This window comes from Mangifera indica, chromosome 5 (genome assembly GCF_011075055.1).
Source record: "Mangifera indica cultivar Alphonso chromosome 5, CATAS_Mindica_2.1, whole genome shotgun sequence".
Lineage (NCBI taxonomy): Eukaryota > Viridiplantae > Streptophyta > Magnoliopsida > Sapindales > Anacardiaceae > Mangifera > Mangifera indica.
This window is the reverse complement of record NC_058141.1, coordinates 15,057,853-15,073,063: the sequence shown is the minus strand read 5'-3', so window position 1 is coordinate 15,073,063 and position 15,211 is coordinate 15,057,853. Positions and strand designations below refer to the sequence as shown.

Below are 15,211 nucleotides of genomic sequence, written 5' to 3'. Positions count from 1 at the left end.
TAACCTCCCTTTATATTACATGCAACACCACTTTGAACATTTTACAAAGCAATAACTTGCCATCAAATTGGGAAGTATTAATGTTCCCTCTATCACATAATTCAACAAAAGAAAATACAGCCAATAAAAAGAAAATTGATGCTTCTAGTGGTCAACACAATGGAAATATTTGTGGTCGGAAGAAGTAAGGCAAAGACCAATAACAAGCATCTATCAGCCTTCCATTAGGTGTGATTTCTATGATAATTTTCTTCAACATTCTAAAAGGACCAACCATGACTCCCCATTGAAGCACCGGACGTGATCCAAGGCAGAACCCCCGCCGTTTGTTCCCTAACCGGATGGTGCCGCCTCTCCGTCTCCTTGTCCGCCTGCGTGTGCCACGACACCACCCTACTAACAGAGCGGAGTTTGAGAACATTGATATACTTATAGTCCCTCTTCTCAGCATGTCTGTCTCAAACTGTTGGGTGTTTGAGCAAGTGTTTGGGCAAACTCATTCTATAAGTCTTATATATTTACCATAAAGGTGGATTATGATGTTAATCATGATGGTCATAATGGCAAAAATGATACACATTATGAAGCACAAGGCCCAGTGCAGTGCTGGTGTGTAATAAAATATTGGACTTGATTTTAATTTTTAAAGTTAGGTTTGTGGTGGTAATGATTGAAAGAGATGGGTTCTTCTAAACTATAAGATGATTAGGTAGTTGGTGTGATGTACTACTGATCACTATCAATCCTTTAATGCCTGTGAATAAATGTCACTTTTGTTTTCTTAATATTTGATTCATCTTCATCACTGCCCCTCCTCCATCTTTGTCCTGGAGTGAATGTACGCTTCAGAGTTTAAAGCAAAGAAGATAATATTAAGTGTGTTTATTTTTAAATATATAAATAAATATATATAATATATCATATAATTGGTTAATATATTTTAAAAATTGAACTACAAAGGTAAATAAGAGGTATTAATGTATACCTATAAATACTTGGGTGATTAATCATGTACTTATTTTTTAATTTAAATCATTTAATGACAACACATAAATTTATTTATTTATTTATAAAGCTAGTATTTAATTATTTGTAAATATTATTGATCTAGTAATCAAATACCATAAAGTTTCCCTAATTACAATAACAATAATCCAAACCTGTATGGATAAAGAGCAAAATACGAAGGCGCGTATTAATATATATATATATATATATATGATAATTGATCAATCGAAAAATTTAGTAATTTAATGAGCAGAGTTATCATCAGAGGAAGGTACGCTGACAAGATCATATCCAATACAGATCTTTTACCCTAGAAAAACAATTCAATAAGATAAATTGTGATATTTTTTAATTATATTTAATTGTATTTGATGATACCTCACGGATAAAATTTGGAAATTTTAAGAGGAATAATTCTAATTTTAGTATATACATATATTAAAATTATTCGTGTGCCTATATATATATATATATATGACACAGACAATTATAACAAAATAAATTATCCTTTTATTACAAAATATTGGGAACAAATTTTATTTTCATTTAAAATATATAGTTTTCAAATTTTTATTTTTTAAAATCTCATTTACCTATTTATAAAAAATTAAAATTAACGTAATTTTAACCTTTTAAATTTTTTTTTCTTTTCCTTCCTCCCTTAAACCTTAAAAATATACCATTTCACTATTAGAGTAAATTTTAAAAAATCACAATTTTTTTCTTTGAATTTAATTCTCAAACTCCAGTATCCTCGTTGACTACCCTCCCCCTCAATTGTTCTTTTTTTTTTCAACGATTTTTCTCCTTTCATTTGAACCTTTGACCAGTATCTATTAAAGTCGAAAAGACAAAATTTCTTTGGAAGGAATACGATCAAAACCCTAGAATTGATAAATGAGAGTTTAAGATTATATCAAACCTTGAGTATGAACAAGTCTTTTGGCCTTTATAAATTCACCTTAAAAAACGTAAAGAAATTAAAAAATAGAGGACCTAGAAGCTTTCATGAAGTTAAAAGCAGATAATTTTATGCACTTCTAACGGAGAGGAGTAGAGTGATTTAAAAAACTTCAGAAGAGAACCTCCCCAGAAAACACAAATAATCCAGTACAAACCACGATAACTCAAAATGAAAGACAATTAATATATATCCAAGCCAATACAATAAATGAATTGGATAATGATTCATTTATTAAATACCATATCCTACTGAAGTGACAAAATATTTTATTATTTTTCTTATAATAAAACAAACAATCTGCTGGTTTGTCGAATAGTTAATGACTAGTATGATGAAACTTACGTGGCAACCAATTGCAAAAGAACCAGTAAAGACCTAGGCGTAATGAAATTGAATAAGTAATAGTTGAATTGACTAAGTATTCATTTTCAGAAGAAGTTGGTGGTGGCGGCACTGACAGCGGCAGAGCAGAAGGCAAAATTGTTCATTGGCGATTCCGGTATAAACTGGATAAGGTAAGAAGACGAAGAAGCCAAAACATCAAATACTGAAAAAGTAAATCTTTGTTATGAGATCACAATACCATATCTCACATATGTCAGAGGGATACGATTCAACAATACATGTAAAATCACTGATCAAAAGCCCAAGACTGCATTAATTAACACTAGTCTCCATCTCCATGCAATGAAAACAACATTAAATTAAAACCCCATCAAAATCTACAAACTAGATTGTATATTAGCCCAGGAGATCAAAAGATGAAATGAAATCATGCATTGTTGTTTTTGTCTGATGAAGTTTTGGTGACACTGGCTGGGTATTTAATGGCGTTAAGTTCAACCTTACGGAGAGCGGCTTTCCCCAAATCCACACCACACATGTCAGAAAGCCTGACGAGATAGAGCAAAACGTCTGAGAGCTCTTCCCCAAGATGAACTTTTTCTTCTTCCTTCCAATCAGGCAATCCCTTTGGTACCTCTCCTTTCCATTGGAATATCTCACTAAGCTCTCCCACTTCACCCACCTGTTTGTCAATCATATAAGGGTTCATCAATCACAATACTCACTGTTAATTTACCGGAGTGAGACAAAATAAATAACAGAAAAAATGTAAAAGCTTTTAAAAAGTTGGTTTCAAAGATATTTGCAACATATAACAACACAAAAAAGAGATTTGGTCATATGAATCTGGTTAAACAACTTTTCTATAGAAATGGTTAAAGGGTTTAAACCCTAACTTGAGGCTTAAGCAAGTTGATGGAAAATCAAGAGAAGGGAAAAGGCATAAGCCCACTTGCAAATTCAATTTGGTATCCTACCAATCAGATTCTGTTAATACAACTGGCTTTTGGTTGTATTCATTGGTCAAATCTTCAAAAATAAAAAATAAAAATCCAACCTTTACAAAATTTAAGAAAGAAACAATAATGACGCGAGTGCGTATCGTCTACCTCTCTACCGCCACCAGGACATCAAGGCAAATAGGCAAAAACAACATATACGGAAAAAGGAGAAAAACCCATAAAAGGTATTAGAGTGGAGACGTGAAGGAGTCATACCAGCGCCAAAAGGAGGTTTCTGGGGCTATGAAAGCGTTCCCAGTTGCGTTCTTTGGCAAACTCATCCATCTTCTTCTTGAGAAGATCAAGAGTGACACTTTCTCCCTGAGAGACACCGGTCATGATTTCTTAACAAAAAGAAAACAAAAAACAGTCGTCAGAAGAAGAAGGAGAGTAAGAGAGAGAAAGTAAAACGCAAGCAATCAGAGAAAGTTTGCAGTATACAATTTTCTTGGAAAAGGCTGATGTGAATATAAAAAGAGCAGAAGAGAGAGACGTGAAGAGACCCAAAAACAATAGGGTATGTTCTATCGAGAGAATAAGAGAATTAGTAAATTCCTCTCTGGCACAAAATGTACATACGTTTAACACGTGACAAGTTACGGTGTATCGCCAGTTAGACTATTTTTCTATAAGAAGAAATAAAGAATTATATTTTTTTCCCTTTTTATTATAAAGATTATCTTATTAAGGAAGATTGTTTTCTTATTACCAAATAAATATCCATCTATTTATTTTATTTAATGATTACTTTAAATGGAAAATATAATATTAATTGAATTAAATTTTCTGTGGTTATCATTTATTGCAAACTCATAATTAATAATTAAATATTAAGAGTTAGGTTTATTTCATTACTGTTCTTACCCATTCTATCTTTCCTACTATTAGGCCAAATATCTATTTCCCACTTGAGGTTCGGTAAAACGAATGTGAAAACTGGAAAAGTCTAATTTCTCTCTCACCGACGTTTATTAATAATAAACTTTGCCTTTTAACACAAATTATGAAAAAATTTTAAAATATATTTTCTTTATTATCCACAATATTTATGGATTTTCATTTTCATTTTCCAATTTTCCCTATTATGTCTAATCCTCTTCTCCCACTTATTTATTTTCACAATCTTTCTCTTTATTCTTTTGTTCTATCACCTATTTTTCATTGTATCTCTTCTCTCTTCATTCTTCTTCACTCATTCTTTTTTTCAATTCAGAAAAATATAAATATAACAGTACTAAGGTATTTTTCTGGGAAATTGAAAATTAGTAGGAATGATAGTAAAGATAGTGAAAATAGAACAATGATCAACGATGAAGATAATCGGAAGAAATGAATAATCTAACAATTAGTAATAAGAATTACTAGAAAAGAAAAAAATAATTCATGATGGTATTATTGATAAAGATGATTGAAAGAAATCCTTGGAACGAAAATTTCATTGTGATGTTTTATAAACCTAATTGTTTATTGGAACAACCAACATTTATTTGTGTTTATTTATTCAAATATATTGTCTTACCGACTTTTTCTACGATTCCAAACACAACTTTATATCTATGTCAATAACTTATATATTCACATATCTACGTAATTGATTGATTCAATATATTTCTAACAATATAAAATATAAGTTTTTCTTGAACCCTATATATTTCTAATACCTGCGAATAGAAAATAAATCCACAACCACCACCAAGGTTGTATAGAGAAACTTAGAGGAACACATAACAAATACACCAAAATTATGTACAAAAGAATATGTTAGAAGAAATTGAAAAAACTCACTTTGGTTGAGGCTCAAAATCTTCTTTACTTTGACAACTATTTCTTCTTTCTTCCCTTTTTGTTGAAACCTTTGTTATTCCCTCATTTGAATTTTCTCTCGCCTATTGTTGATGTTTGTTATGTGTTGAATTATCAAATTTCTCCACTTAACACTTTTTTCTATGGTCTTTCTTCGCGGGCTCACAAACCTTTTCCGTATTCCAACTTGCTAGTGACTTTCAATCACATTCACATCTTTTAGTCACTGTCATGTGGCGCACGAGAAGCTCCTAATTACAAAAGGTTCATCCTTTCTTTTGTTTATTTGGATCCCATCATTTGGGCAAAATCACACAACAACTTCACCGCTAATTTTATATATAATTACTTGGAAAATTAAAATCCCTGTACAAGAAAGCAATCATAGTTGTGTACGAAAGCGTGACATAAAATAAATAGCGCAAGCAAACAAGAGACAAAGAAAAGCCATAGTCATTTTCTTCACATGTTACTTGCTTGACTTAAAAAGAAGCAAGACCCGGAGGAAAATAAGGAAATGGAAATGAGATAAGATAAGACCCCTACATGTACAATGTCCACGGAAGAAGATTCTTGAATTGTCAAACCAATCTGTGTCCCTTTTCACTTTGCCGGTGCTCCCATCCCACCGTTTTTATAAAGTCAACATAAGTGTTATCATAATTTTCACTTTTATATTTGATCTCCATGATATTTCTGGTAAAACATTATGCCTGCATTTAATCTGAAATATTAGGTCAAAAATACTGTTATATTTTGCATCGCACAACCAATGTACCAAACAAATGCTTAAAGTCTGATTTTAAATGGTCCTGCTAAATCTTGAACTCCAACCCCTTCCCTTAAGAATTCGACATGTTCTTTCCATTTAAACTACCCTTCAAAATTCCACGTATTTTTCCATTTACGCTACCGTTCAAAGCTGTTTTGTGTATATTAGCTGTTCCCTTCAATGCTAAGTGGATAATTATGGCTGAATATCCATGCGTGAGACGTGCAGAATTTTAATATATTTTGCTGCGCAACTCGGTGACTTGTTCCAGGTGTTAATCGATTCGGCTCCAGTTTAGGGGCTCTCAACTACATTAAATATTGTCTATACATTCTTTAATTTATCATCCCCCTAAGTGCCACACCCCCACCCTTCCAAAAAAACGTTGTTACTGCAAATTAATCACACACTGATGCATGCTAGAATCGCTTTATAATTTATATTTTTCTATTGCTAAGCCTAAATAAGGGTTTAAAGATAAAACAAAAAGTTGAGCAGGTTGCAAAACTCTGAAGCTTTTAAAAACGGTAATATTTTGTAAGAGTAATGCTACATAAGCATGCTCACTGTGCCCTTCTTTAATTGCCATGACAATCGGAGATCATGTGATGAGTCCAAGAAAATCAAACATACATACCTATCAGGCTATCACTACAGATTTTCCAAATTGATTTTAATTATTCCTACCTAAATTTCCGATTAACTCAATTTACTGTTGGAGACTATTTTCAAATATCAGATTTTCCCCGTTGAAAATCTCCATGCGTTCGACATTGAGAACAAATTAATATTGTATCTGCAGAAACAAAAATATGCAAGTTATAGATTGACATCTCTCTTATTTCATGACACAGTCTTCGTAAGACCTGGAGACAATATGTTCTGCCACTGCAATATAAGACTTTTCTGAGAGATCTCAATTTGACTTTCAAACCCTTTTCTTTTTTATTCTTAAATTTTCACGAGCAACGTTAGAGAACAGTAACTAGAGTGAGACCTTATTGAATCTAAAATATGATTCTGCAGTATATTCTACAGCTATATCATGCAAGATTGTTGACTTCTTAAGTCCTGATATCCGTAATTAGGAGATACATCACTCAGAAACGAAGGATTTTCTTTGCTAAATTCTCTGTTCCATGCTCTCACATCACATGTAACCTTTTCATTCTGAACGTTTACGTATATATTACGTAGTCCTAGTCTTAGACTTTCATGAAGATTAAAAAGAAAAAAAATTTTAGAGCCGCTATCAATATGGAATTGAATATTATCCCGGACCGAAAGTGAAACTATATATAACTGGACGAGGAACAACACCAGAATTTTCAAAGATATTGCTTGTCTTTCTGTGACCTTCCATTGTGGGACAAAAAAAGTTGGTAAATGTTTATTCGAAAAATTAATTAGGAGAGTTGACTGGTTAATTGTCATTACTGATTAGACCACGGACAACATTGGCCGATGATTTCTTTTTCTTGATGCCAAAGAGTTGCTTTCGAGGGTTTTGATTGTTTTAGTACAAGAAAATTGGATGGAATTAATGGTGGGCATCTCACAATTGGACTAATAAAAATTTGGCATTTTGGTTTCTTACAGGTACCGGTGTTGTCACGGGCTTAACCTACCCATATGCAGTACTTAATGCTGAATTCAGAGCTTCGAAAGTTAACTCTATCCCTTCATTCATCAGTTCTTACCCAGACCTTAATAAAAACACGCAAAAAAATTAAATATTTTAAAGATATATAATTAAATTTATATAAATTGGCATGATTATAATGTATGTGATCATTTTCATTTACTCTTTAATTTAATCCTTTTTTTATTTTCATCATTCAATATATTTGAATCTTTCTATTGCATTCATTCTGTACCAGAATAATTTGTATGAAAATTTTGTTCCTATAATAGTATAATATAAATAATATTTCCTCCCTGTTCTAAGAATCTCATTGGATCCCTCTTCAATAAAAGTCGTTATGCATATCAACATTTGTTCGTATGTATATGTTGGGGGGACTTGTTTGTTTTTGTACACTGAAAAATGGGTCCTCCATTGCCTGATATATAAGCTTCTGGCTTTATTCATTCGTTTCAGTTTTACCTTTTCTGCAGATGAATGAATTCAAATAAGTTGCCCATGTGATTTTTTTTCAGCTTATTTCTTAATTTGGGACCACTTCCATGTGCCCACTTGCAGACCACTTCCATTTCTTCCCATTTTTCTTTTTATCTATCCATCTTTGCACTGCCCTAAACCCTAGCATTGCTACCTATCTGCATTTATAGCCATTTCTTATTATTTTACGAGAGAAACCAAGACCAGTAGATGGAACGGATGCATTACGCCATATTTTATTCTATTTGTGATTAAATTAATAAATATACAAAAATAATAATAATATATATGCATTCATTTCACCTTACAGAACAGTGTCTATAGTGTTTCCCAGAAGCCATCCTTGTAATTTCTTATTTCACATCAATGAGTTTCAACACTTCAGAAGGCAAATTCGGGCATGTGTGTATATATATATATATATATATATATATATATATATATATATATATATATATATATATATATATATATAACATGTACGTATAGAGCAAAAACACTAGACAAATTTAAATATTGTGATTGTGACTGTGTGGTGAACAGGTGTCTTATCTCATATAAAAGCTTTCATGTGAGTTTACAGTTGTTTTTAACTACGATTTATATACCTATAAAATTAGCTAGAGACAAACAAGGACGATTCATAGAAGATAAGACTCATGATGTATGAATTTTACAGTTCCAGATACAGCAAATTCAGAAAATAACAGACAAGAAAGAGCAGCAAGAGTGTGAAATTGAATTAATTTTCGCCAATAAAGTTGCATTATTATCGAAGAGCTGAAAATTGATGCGTCCCAGATGGACACTACACAGCTAATATGGAATTAGCTAATTGAAGAGACAATCTGCTCCATAATATACTGATTTTGGTCAAATTTTTACCTGTGGCATACACATTTGTAGTGGTATGCACTGTTGATTGGATCGTTTCCTTCGACTGGAACTTGTTCAGCTCTACACTTGTATTTGCAACCTCTGCATTCATTATAAGTGCACGTTGGTGCTGTTGATCCAATCATTAATCTTCTTGAATTCCTGTTTATCTTAGTTTCATTGCTTCCCAGCTGACAACAAATGTTTAAACAAGGAGATTAAGTATTGTAACACAGTTTGAGCTCATTGGAGTCAATGTATACTCAATACTCACCTTCAAATGAGATGGAGAGGAATCAAAGAACCTTTGGTGATGAGGAAGTGTTATCTGAGTTCCAGACCCTGCAATGCTGGAAGGATAAGCATGCAATTCTGATAATCTTAAAATGAAGGAATGAAGATTTGGAGAAAGAAAGAAGTGGGATTATGACCTTGTATCACAAATGCAGAAAGCAGTAAAGCGAAGAGCAGCAAGAGTAAGTTGCAAAGTTTAATCTTAGCCATTCTTGAGGAATAACCTTGAAGGTTGATATGAAATGGAGTTGAAAGGTATATGAAATATTATTATAAATTAGATAGACACTCACAGAGTTGTGGCCAAATAATGGCCGTAAGAGATAGACTGGTAAAATCTGCAGTGAATCTGAGTAGCACACCTTAGAGGTCCCCAGGCTCCCTAAACAGACAGATTGATTTTTGGGGCTAAACCAATAAAACATAATGCGAGGGCCGAACCCTATTGCTACAATTACACAAATGCTCATTTCTTTTATTAGAAATCACCTGTTTACATTATATTGGTTCTAAATTTTGAAGGGTAAAAAGAGGGATTTCAGTTCTATGAATAATTTTTGTTTGGGAATTCAAGAAAATCACTCGTATGTCTCTAGATGGGTAGAGGCATCTCACCCACCAAAAGAAGCATCTAGGGATTCCAGGCTTTGATAAATTTGCTCAGATCCTTGGATAAATGTAGAAGCCCAGTGAAACACTCATTATTTTATATTATTTGGTCAATGGAGTTCCAGTTTGAACTGCACATATGCAATCCCTGCTTCTTGTTTTAAAATAAGCATCTACAATTTTCAACGACAGTTTTAATCTAAATTTAACACCAGGCTTGGGAAATGATGATTCAGGCTATTGTCGTTTCCCAGTTACATTAGTATATAAATGGCTTTCATTGCAAGAAAGTTTGCTTGGTCTTTAATTATTGAGGATCACCAAAAAGTTTTGGGCTGTCAAAATTTTCCTAGTGTAACACAGAAGCCCAGCCTTTTTAAAGCCCAACGATTGCCTTGTTATTTGGAAAACGGTTAGTCTTCCCGCGAAATGCCCCGATCATGAAGAATACCAAACCTTGCCGCCTACATCTCTCTCCATTCCTCCAAACAATCCCTTTCCTTTGTATTCTCCTTCGCCTCGCCAATCACTTCCAAGAAAAGCATCCTTCTCTCTTCTATATCATCGCCACGGTCAGCATGTCTCTTCTCATAAGCACTTTCCTTCAACAACTCTCTTGTTTGTTCAATTCTCATTCTCTCTTATTTCACTTCCCAAAATGGCTTCTCAACAAGAAACTGACACCATGGCCAACAACGCCACTGAAACCGTCACCGGAAATTCCCCCGCCATGGTGAGTCTAGCAGCGAAGTACTCGAACCGGGTATTGGTAAAAAGCATTGTTGAACGTGATGACGGTGGGGTGGGATTAATTGGTGAAAGATTAGTAATTGGCGGGTGGGTTAAGTCTTCCAAAGAAGTTCAAAAAGAGCTGGTGACACCAGCACCAGCACCGAAAACTGATGATCATGGTGCTGCTGAAATGGATTTAAGCCCTCCACGTGGAGAAAAAGACGTGACCTGTGTGGAGATTCTTCAATCAAGAATACCGTTTTTTAGGACAATTATCAGGGTGTTGAGTGGCGGTGCTGGTTGTGGTAGTACCAACACTATCCGTGAGAAGTTGGAAGCTGTGCTTCCTAAGCCACCACCGCCTTCCACTCTTTTCTTGCAAATTAGTGATGGGTCTTCTGTAGCTCCTTTCCTGGTAACATGTTATGACTATATATGTTCATGTTATTTTCTTACTGAAAATAAGTTATTAGAAGCTATAAATCTTTTTTTTTTTTTTTAATTCTTTCAACCAATGAAAATTAAATTTACTTCTGTACTTGAATTACGATATCTTAGGTGGTGGTGGAGTCTGCTTTAGCTTCGCCTGCCAGGCTTTTGCCCACTGGAACTTGCATATTAGCAGAAGGTGTGTTGAATCATTCATCAAATCAGGGAAAACATGTTGTTGAACTCAAAGTAGAAAAAATTCTTCATATTGGGACGGTTGATCGTGATAAGTATATCTTATCAAGGAAGCGTCTACCACTCGATCAACTAAGGGATTCTACCCATTTTCGGCCTCGTACAACTACGGTAGTTTCTGCATCGATTGCTATTCTGTAATTCACTTTTTCTTCTGCCTAATTTGCAGCCTTCATTACAATTGGGAGGCTTTTATCTCATCACATAACTTCTTGATATTACAATAATCTTTGAATGTTTAACGTCATGTAGGTGTCATCTGTTATACGAATCCGTAGTTCCCTGACTTTTGCAACTCACACATTCTTCCAAAACAATGGGTTTTTTTATGTTCAAGTGCCCATTATCACAGTCACTGATGCTGAAGGATTTAGTGAGAAGTTCCAGGTTACAACTCTTCTAGAAAAAGCAGATAAAGAGGAGCCAAATGCCACTAAGGAAGTTGAAGGTGTTACCCTTGACAATATAAAGGCTGCTATAAAGGAAAAAAGCAATCAAGTTGAAGAACTCAAGAGAAGTGAAAGCAATAAGGAAGCACTCACTGCAGCACTTCAGGATCTAAGGAAGACAAATGAACTAGCTTCACAACTAGAGCCAAAAGAAAAAACGAAACCGGTGCCTTCAATTAAGATTGATAAAATCAACATTTCTGAAGACTTCTTCTCTCGCCAGACGTATCTCACTGTCTCGGGTCATCTTCATCTGGAGAGTTATGCATGTGCCCTCGGAAATGTTTACTCATTTGGACCCAGATTTCGAGCAGAGAAGAAGGAATCAGCAAAACAAGTGGCAGAGATGTGGACGGCTGAGGCTGAAATTGCTTTTTCCCAATTAGAGGTATGAGTTTGCTTTTTCAAAGTCATTTCACCACAATCTAAATTAATATTTCTATAGTCTTCATTTTGATTATACATTCACAAGGTCTGGAGATTTATAGAAGTTATTCAGTTTTTGCATGTTTGTAACATAGAGGTATACTCATTTACAAATGTAACTGATTTGGGTGTCATTAACACTGTATATGCCTTCAAGATAATTACCATATCCTGTTAGCATTATTGACCGCATGTTATGGTGCTTTCTGACAGGCAACTAAAAGATTTATGCGGAAAAAATAATGATAAACGTATTCTCTATTTAAGACTTCATGCTTGCATACTATGGAGAACAACCAGCTAAGATTTGGAGCTATCTACATTAGGCCTTTTACAATTAACAGATTAGACATGCTGTTGTAGACGTAGAGTAATTATTATATGTTTATATTTGTGATTTGTGCATTGTGCATTTCTCAGGATGCCATGAAATGTGCGGATGACTATTTCAAGTTCCTCTGCACTTGGATTGTTGAAAAATGCGGAAGAGATATGGAATTTATCTCCGGTCGGATTGACAGAACCAGTATTGAACGGCTGCAATCAATGATGTCATGCTCCATTGAAAAGATTACCTACACAGATGCAGTGAGAGCTCTGGAAAAGGTAAAGTTGAAGCTTTGCATATCCCTTTGATATTGTACTTTGTAAAGCATGTTGACATCAGCAATTTTATTTCATAAAAGTATTTTTCTTTTACTATTAATTGTTAACCAGGTTACCGAAAAGATTTTCGAAGCAAAACTTGAGTGGGGTGTGGCTCTCACAGCAGAGCATCTAAGGTATCCACGTTCTATTTTTAATCTGTATATGCAAGTATCCGAGATAGGCGTTAAGTAGTTGTTAACTCTTGTTAATTTTTTTTTTTTTTTTTTTGTGATTTTAATGACAGTCATTTGGCTGATGAGATCTATAAGAGTCCTGTAATCATATATAATTATCCCAAAGCGGTTAAACCATTTTATGTACGCCTTAATGATGATGGAAAAACAGTTGCAGCATTTGATATGGTTGTACCAAAGGTAAGCTCTACATTTTTTCTAAAACAATTGAGGATCTAATTGCAAATTACATTCTAGATGTGTTATAAAGAAGCCATGCATATGCTCGCAGGTTGGAAAGTTGATTACCGGCAGCCAAAATGAGGAACGTATTAATAAGCTGAATGCAAGGTGGTACTCTAATCCCAGTTCAATTCTATACGAACTAATTTGGGAGAATAAATATGCTTAGTTTTCTGGAATTTCTATGACATCCCTCTAATGCTGTATCATTCTCAAGTCCTTAGAATTTTTCATTGATATCTTGCTTCAGGATCGAGGAATTGGGCTTGCCAAAAGAGCAGTATGAATGGTATTTAGATCTGCGCAGGCATGGAACAGTCAAGCACTCTGGATTTAGTCTGGGATTTGACCTAATGGTTCTGTTCATTACTGGCCTCACTGATGTGAAAGATGCAATCCCTTTTCCCAGAAGTCTGGGGAAAGCCAACAATTAGTCTGATTTCCATTCAAAGTATACTTCAAAGGCTAAGATATTCGATCTTGATCTGCTTGTGTTATTGAAAGAAATTGTTATGTAAACAGACACATTGAGGTCAAGCAGAAAAAACATATTGTAAATATAGTTAATAGCGAATACAGATTGAAATGAAATTTATTTAAGTTCATGCCTCATTTTCTTTGAAGAACCTGATTTTTATGTGGCAGACTATGACCTATGGATAGACAATTACATTGATTGAATTAGCAGGTTGGGTATTGCTTGAATCAAGAGGGAAGAAAAATGGATAGAGTTCATAGCGAACATAACAACTGCTATATAGAACTCGACATCCCTTACTTCTATTGCAGAACATGGGGAAATTTCCAACAGCAATAGCCAGGCACTGAGCACAATCTATGGGAGCTAGGTCTCTTGTACACTGCACCAAAGCATAAAGAGTAAGAAATGATGAAAGTGTTGCTTCGCCTTTCCCAAGCCCTTCGTTTTCAGGCACAACAGCCTCTGATCTTATCTTGTCCATTAAAGCTCCCAGTTCTCTGTTGAAACTTTCAGGGTCGGTTACATTTTCGATGTTGTAGTAGAAGATGTGATAACCAGTGTCAACTTTCTCAGTAAAATTTTCCTCACTATATCGTAGAAAGCAATAGTCATACCAAAGTCTAGCATCAGCTTCATCTGGACAACGTTGGCGAATTTGCTTCTCAGCATCTTGGATACAACTTGAACAATCTTTACTGCTGACATCTCCCCTGCATTGTGCCAGCCCATAGACTTTGTTTTGGTCTTCACCATAGGAAGTAGCAATATAACCAGTTGCGGAAGCATTGGGAACCAGTATACCCAACAACTTACCAATATTATCTGATATCTGGCTACTGCCGCTTATGCTGGTGTTACAATAATCCCCCAAAGGATCAGCAGCAAAACAAATGCATAGAAAAGTTAATATAAGGAAACTTGGTAGCAAAGTCATTGTTTTTATTTTTATTCATTTGAAGCTCCCCCAATTGAAGGTTCTTATAATGACGTGAGTGGAAGAAATTATTGGAGTGGGACACCACGGCGGACATTATTGACTCAGCTCTCTTCATATGATCACTAGGTACCATAATGAGTGGAAGACTCGAAAGCCTTTGCTGTTTTCCTTTTTATACAAATTATTCTATTCATAATTGAGATGCATAGCACAACTGAGATTATCCTCAGAGAAACTAAGTACAAAATTCTGCAACATTGATTGTTGAACTTTGTTTGATGATTTTCATGTCTCTGAGAAACTAAACACAAGAAAAGAATCGGAAGCTGCACTATTCTGTTAGTAAAACACCATTAAAGCCTTAACAAGCTACTGGGATTATTGGAAATGTCGTTGAAGTCAAATCCCACTAGTGGCAATTATATATGTAGATAGGTGGGAGGAAGATGAGAGTTGGTTGTTTTGAGGAGCAAAATTTATTGGGCACCTCCTTCAAAAGTGAAATTAAAGGAAGGTACTTGCATGAAAATTGGTGGATGTTGAAATTTAACTTATACTTGCTCGGCATGATAAACAAAGAAATAAAAAATAATGTTGAAGACCCAATAAAACAAAACAATAAAACAATCGTTACAAGCAAATTT

General features: G+C 34.3%; 4 protein-coding genes across 6 annotated transcripts; 1 reads left to right on the top strand and 3 right to left on the bottom strand.

Moving 5' to 3' along the window:
• Positions 1–2,517: 2,517 nt before the first annotated feature.
• LOC123216711 (dCTP pyrophosphatase 1-like) lies at positions 2,518–5,215 on the bottom strand. Of its 3 annotated transcripts, none has more exons than XM_044637231.1 (3): positions 5,104–5,215; positions 3,535–3,662; positions 2,518–2,999 (listed from the first exon to the last, which is right to left on the bottom strand). In XM_044637231.1, exons 2-3 carry the CDS (start codon positions 3,655–3,657, stop codon positions 2,745–2,747), a joined length of 378 nt encoding a protein of 125 aa, XP_044493166.1. In that variant the 5' UTR covers positions 3,658–3,662; positions 5,104–5,215; the 3' UTR covers positions 2,518–2,744. The 3 variants fall into 3 exon arrangements, with proteins under 3 accessions (XP_044493166.1, XP_044493165.1, XP_044493164.1); XM_044637230.1 differs by lacking the exon at positions 5,104–5,215 and adding an exon at positions 3,760–3,870; XM_044637229.1 differs by lacking the exon at positions 5,104–5,215 and having other exon boundaries at positions 3,535–3,751.
• Positions 5,216–8,752: 3,537 nt separating this feature from the next.
• LOC123216107 (EPIDERMAL PATTERNING FACTOR-like protein 9) lies at positions 8,753–9,687 on the bottom strand. Its single transcript, XM_044636473.1, has 3 exons — positions 9,323–9,687; positions 9,166–9,233; positions 8,753–9,082 (listed from the first exon to the last, which is right to left on the bottom strand). The coding sequence occupies exons 1-3, from the start codon at positions 9,393–9,395 to the stop codon at positions 8,897–8,899; spliced, it is 327 nt and encodes a 108-aa protein (XP_044492408.1). The 5' UTR covers positions 9,396–9,687; the 3' UTR covers positions 8,753–8,896.
• A 316-nt stretch (positions 9,688–10,003) lies between these two features.
• On the top strand, positions 10,004–13,758 carry LOC123216104 (asparagine--tRNA ligase, cytoplasmic 2). Its single transcript, XM_044636469.1, has 8 exons — positions 10,004–10,941; positions 11,085–11,321; positions 11,463–12,047; positions 12,506–12,691; positions 12,803–12,867; positions 12,978–13,107; positions 13,199–13,257; positions 13,400–13,758. The coding sequence occupies exons 1-8, from the start codon at positions 10,453–10,455 to the stop codon at positions 13,581–13,583; spliced, it is 1,935 nt and encodes a 644-aa protein (XP_044492404.1). The 5' UTR covers positions 10,004–10,452; the 3' UTR covers positions 13,584–13,758.
• On the bottom strand, positions 13,683–15,124 carry LOC123216105 (cysteine-rich repeat secretory protein 55). Its single transcript, XM_044636470.1, has one exon. The coding sequence runs from the start codon at positions 14,562–14,564 to the stop codon at positions 13,803–13,805; it is 762 nt and encodes a 253-aa protein (XP_044492405.1). The 5' UTR covers positions 14,565–15,124; the 3' UTR covers positions 13,683–13,802.
• Positions 15,125–15,211: the final 87 nt, after the last annotated feature.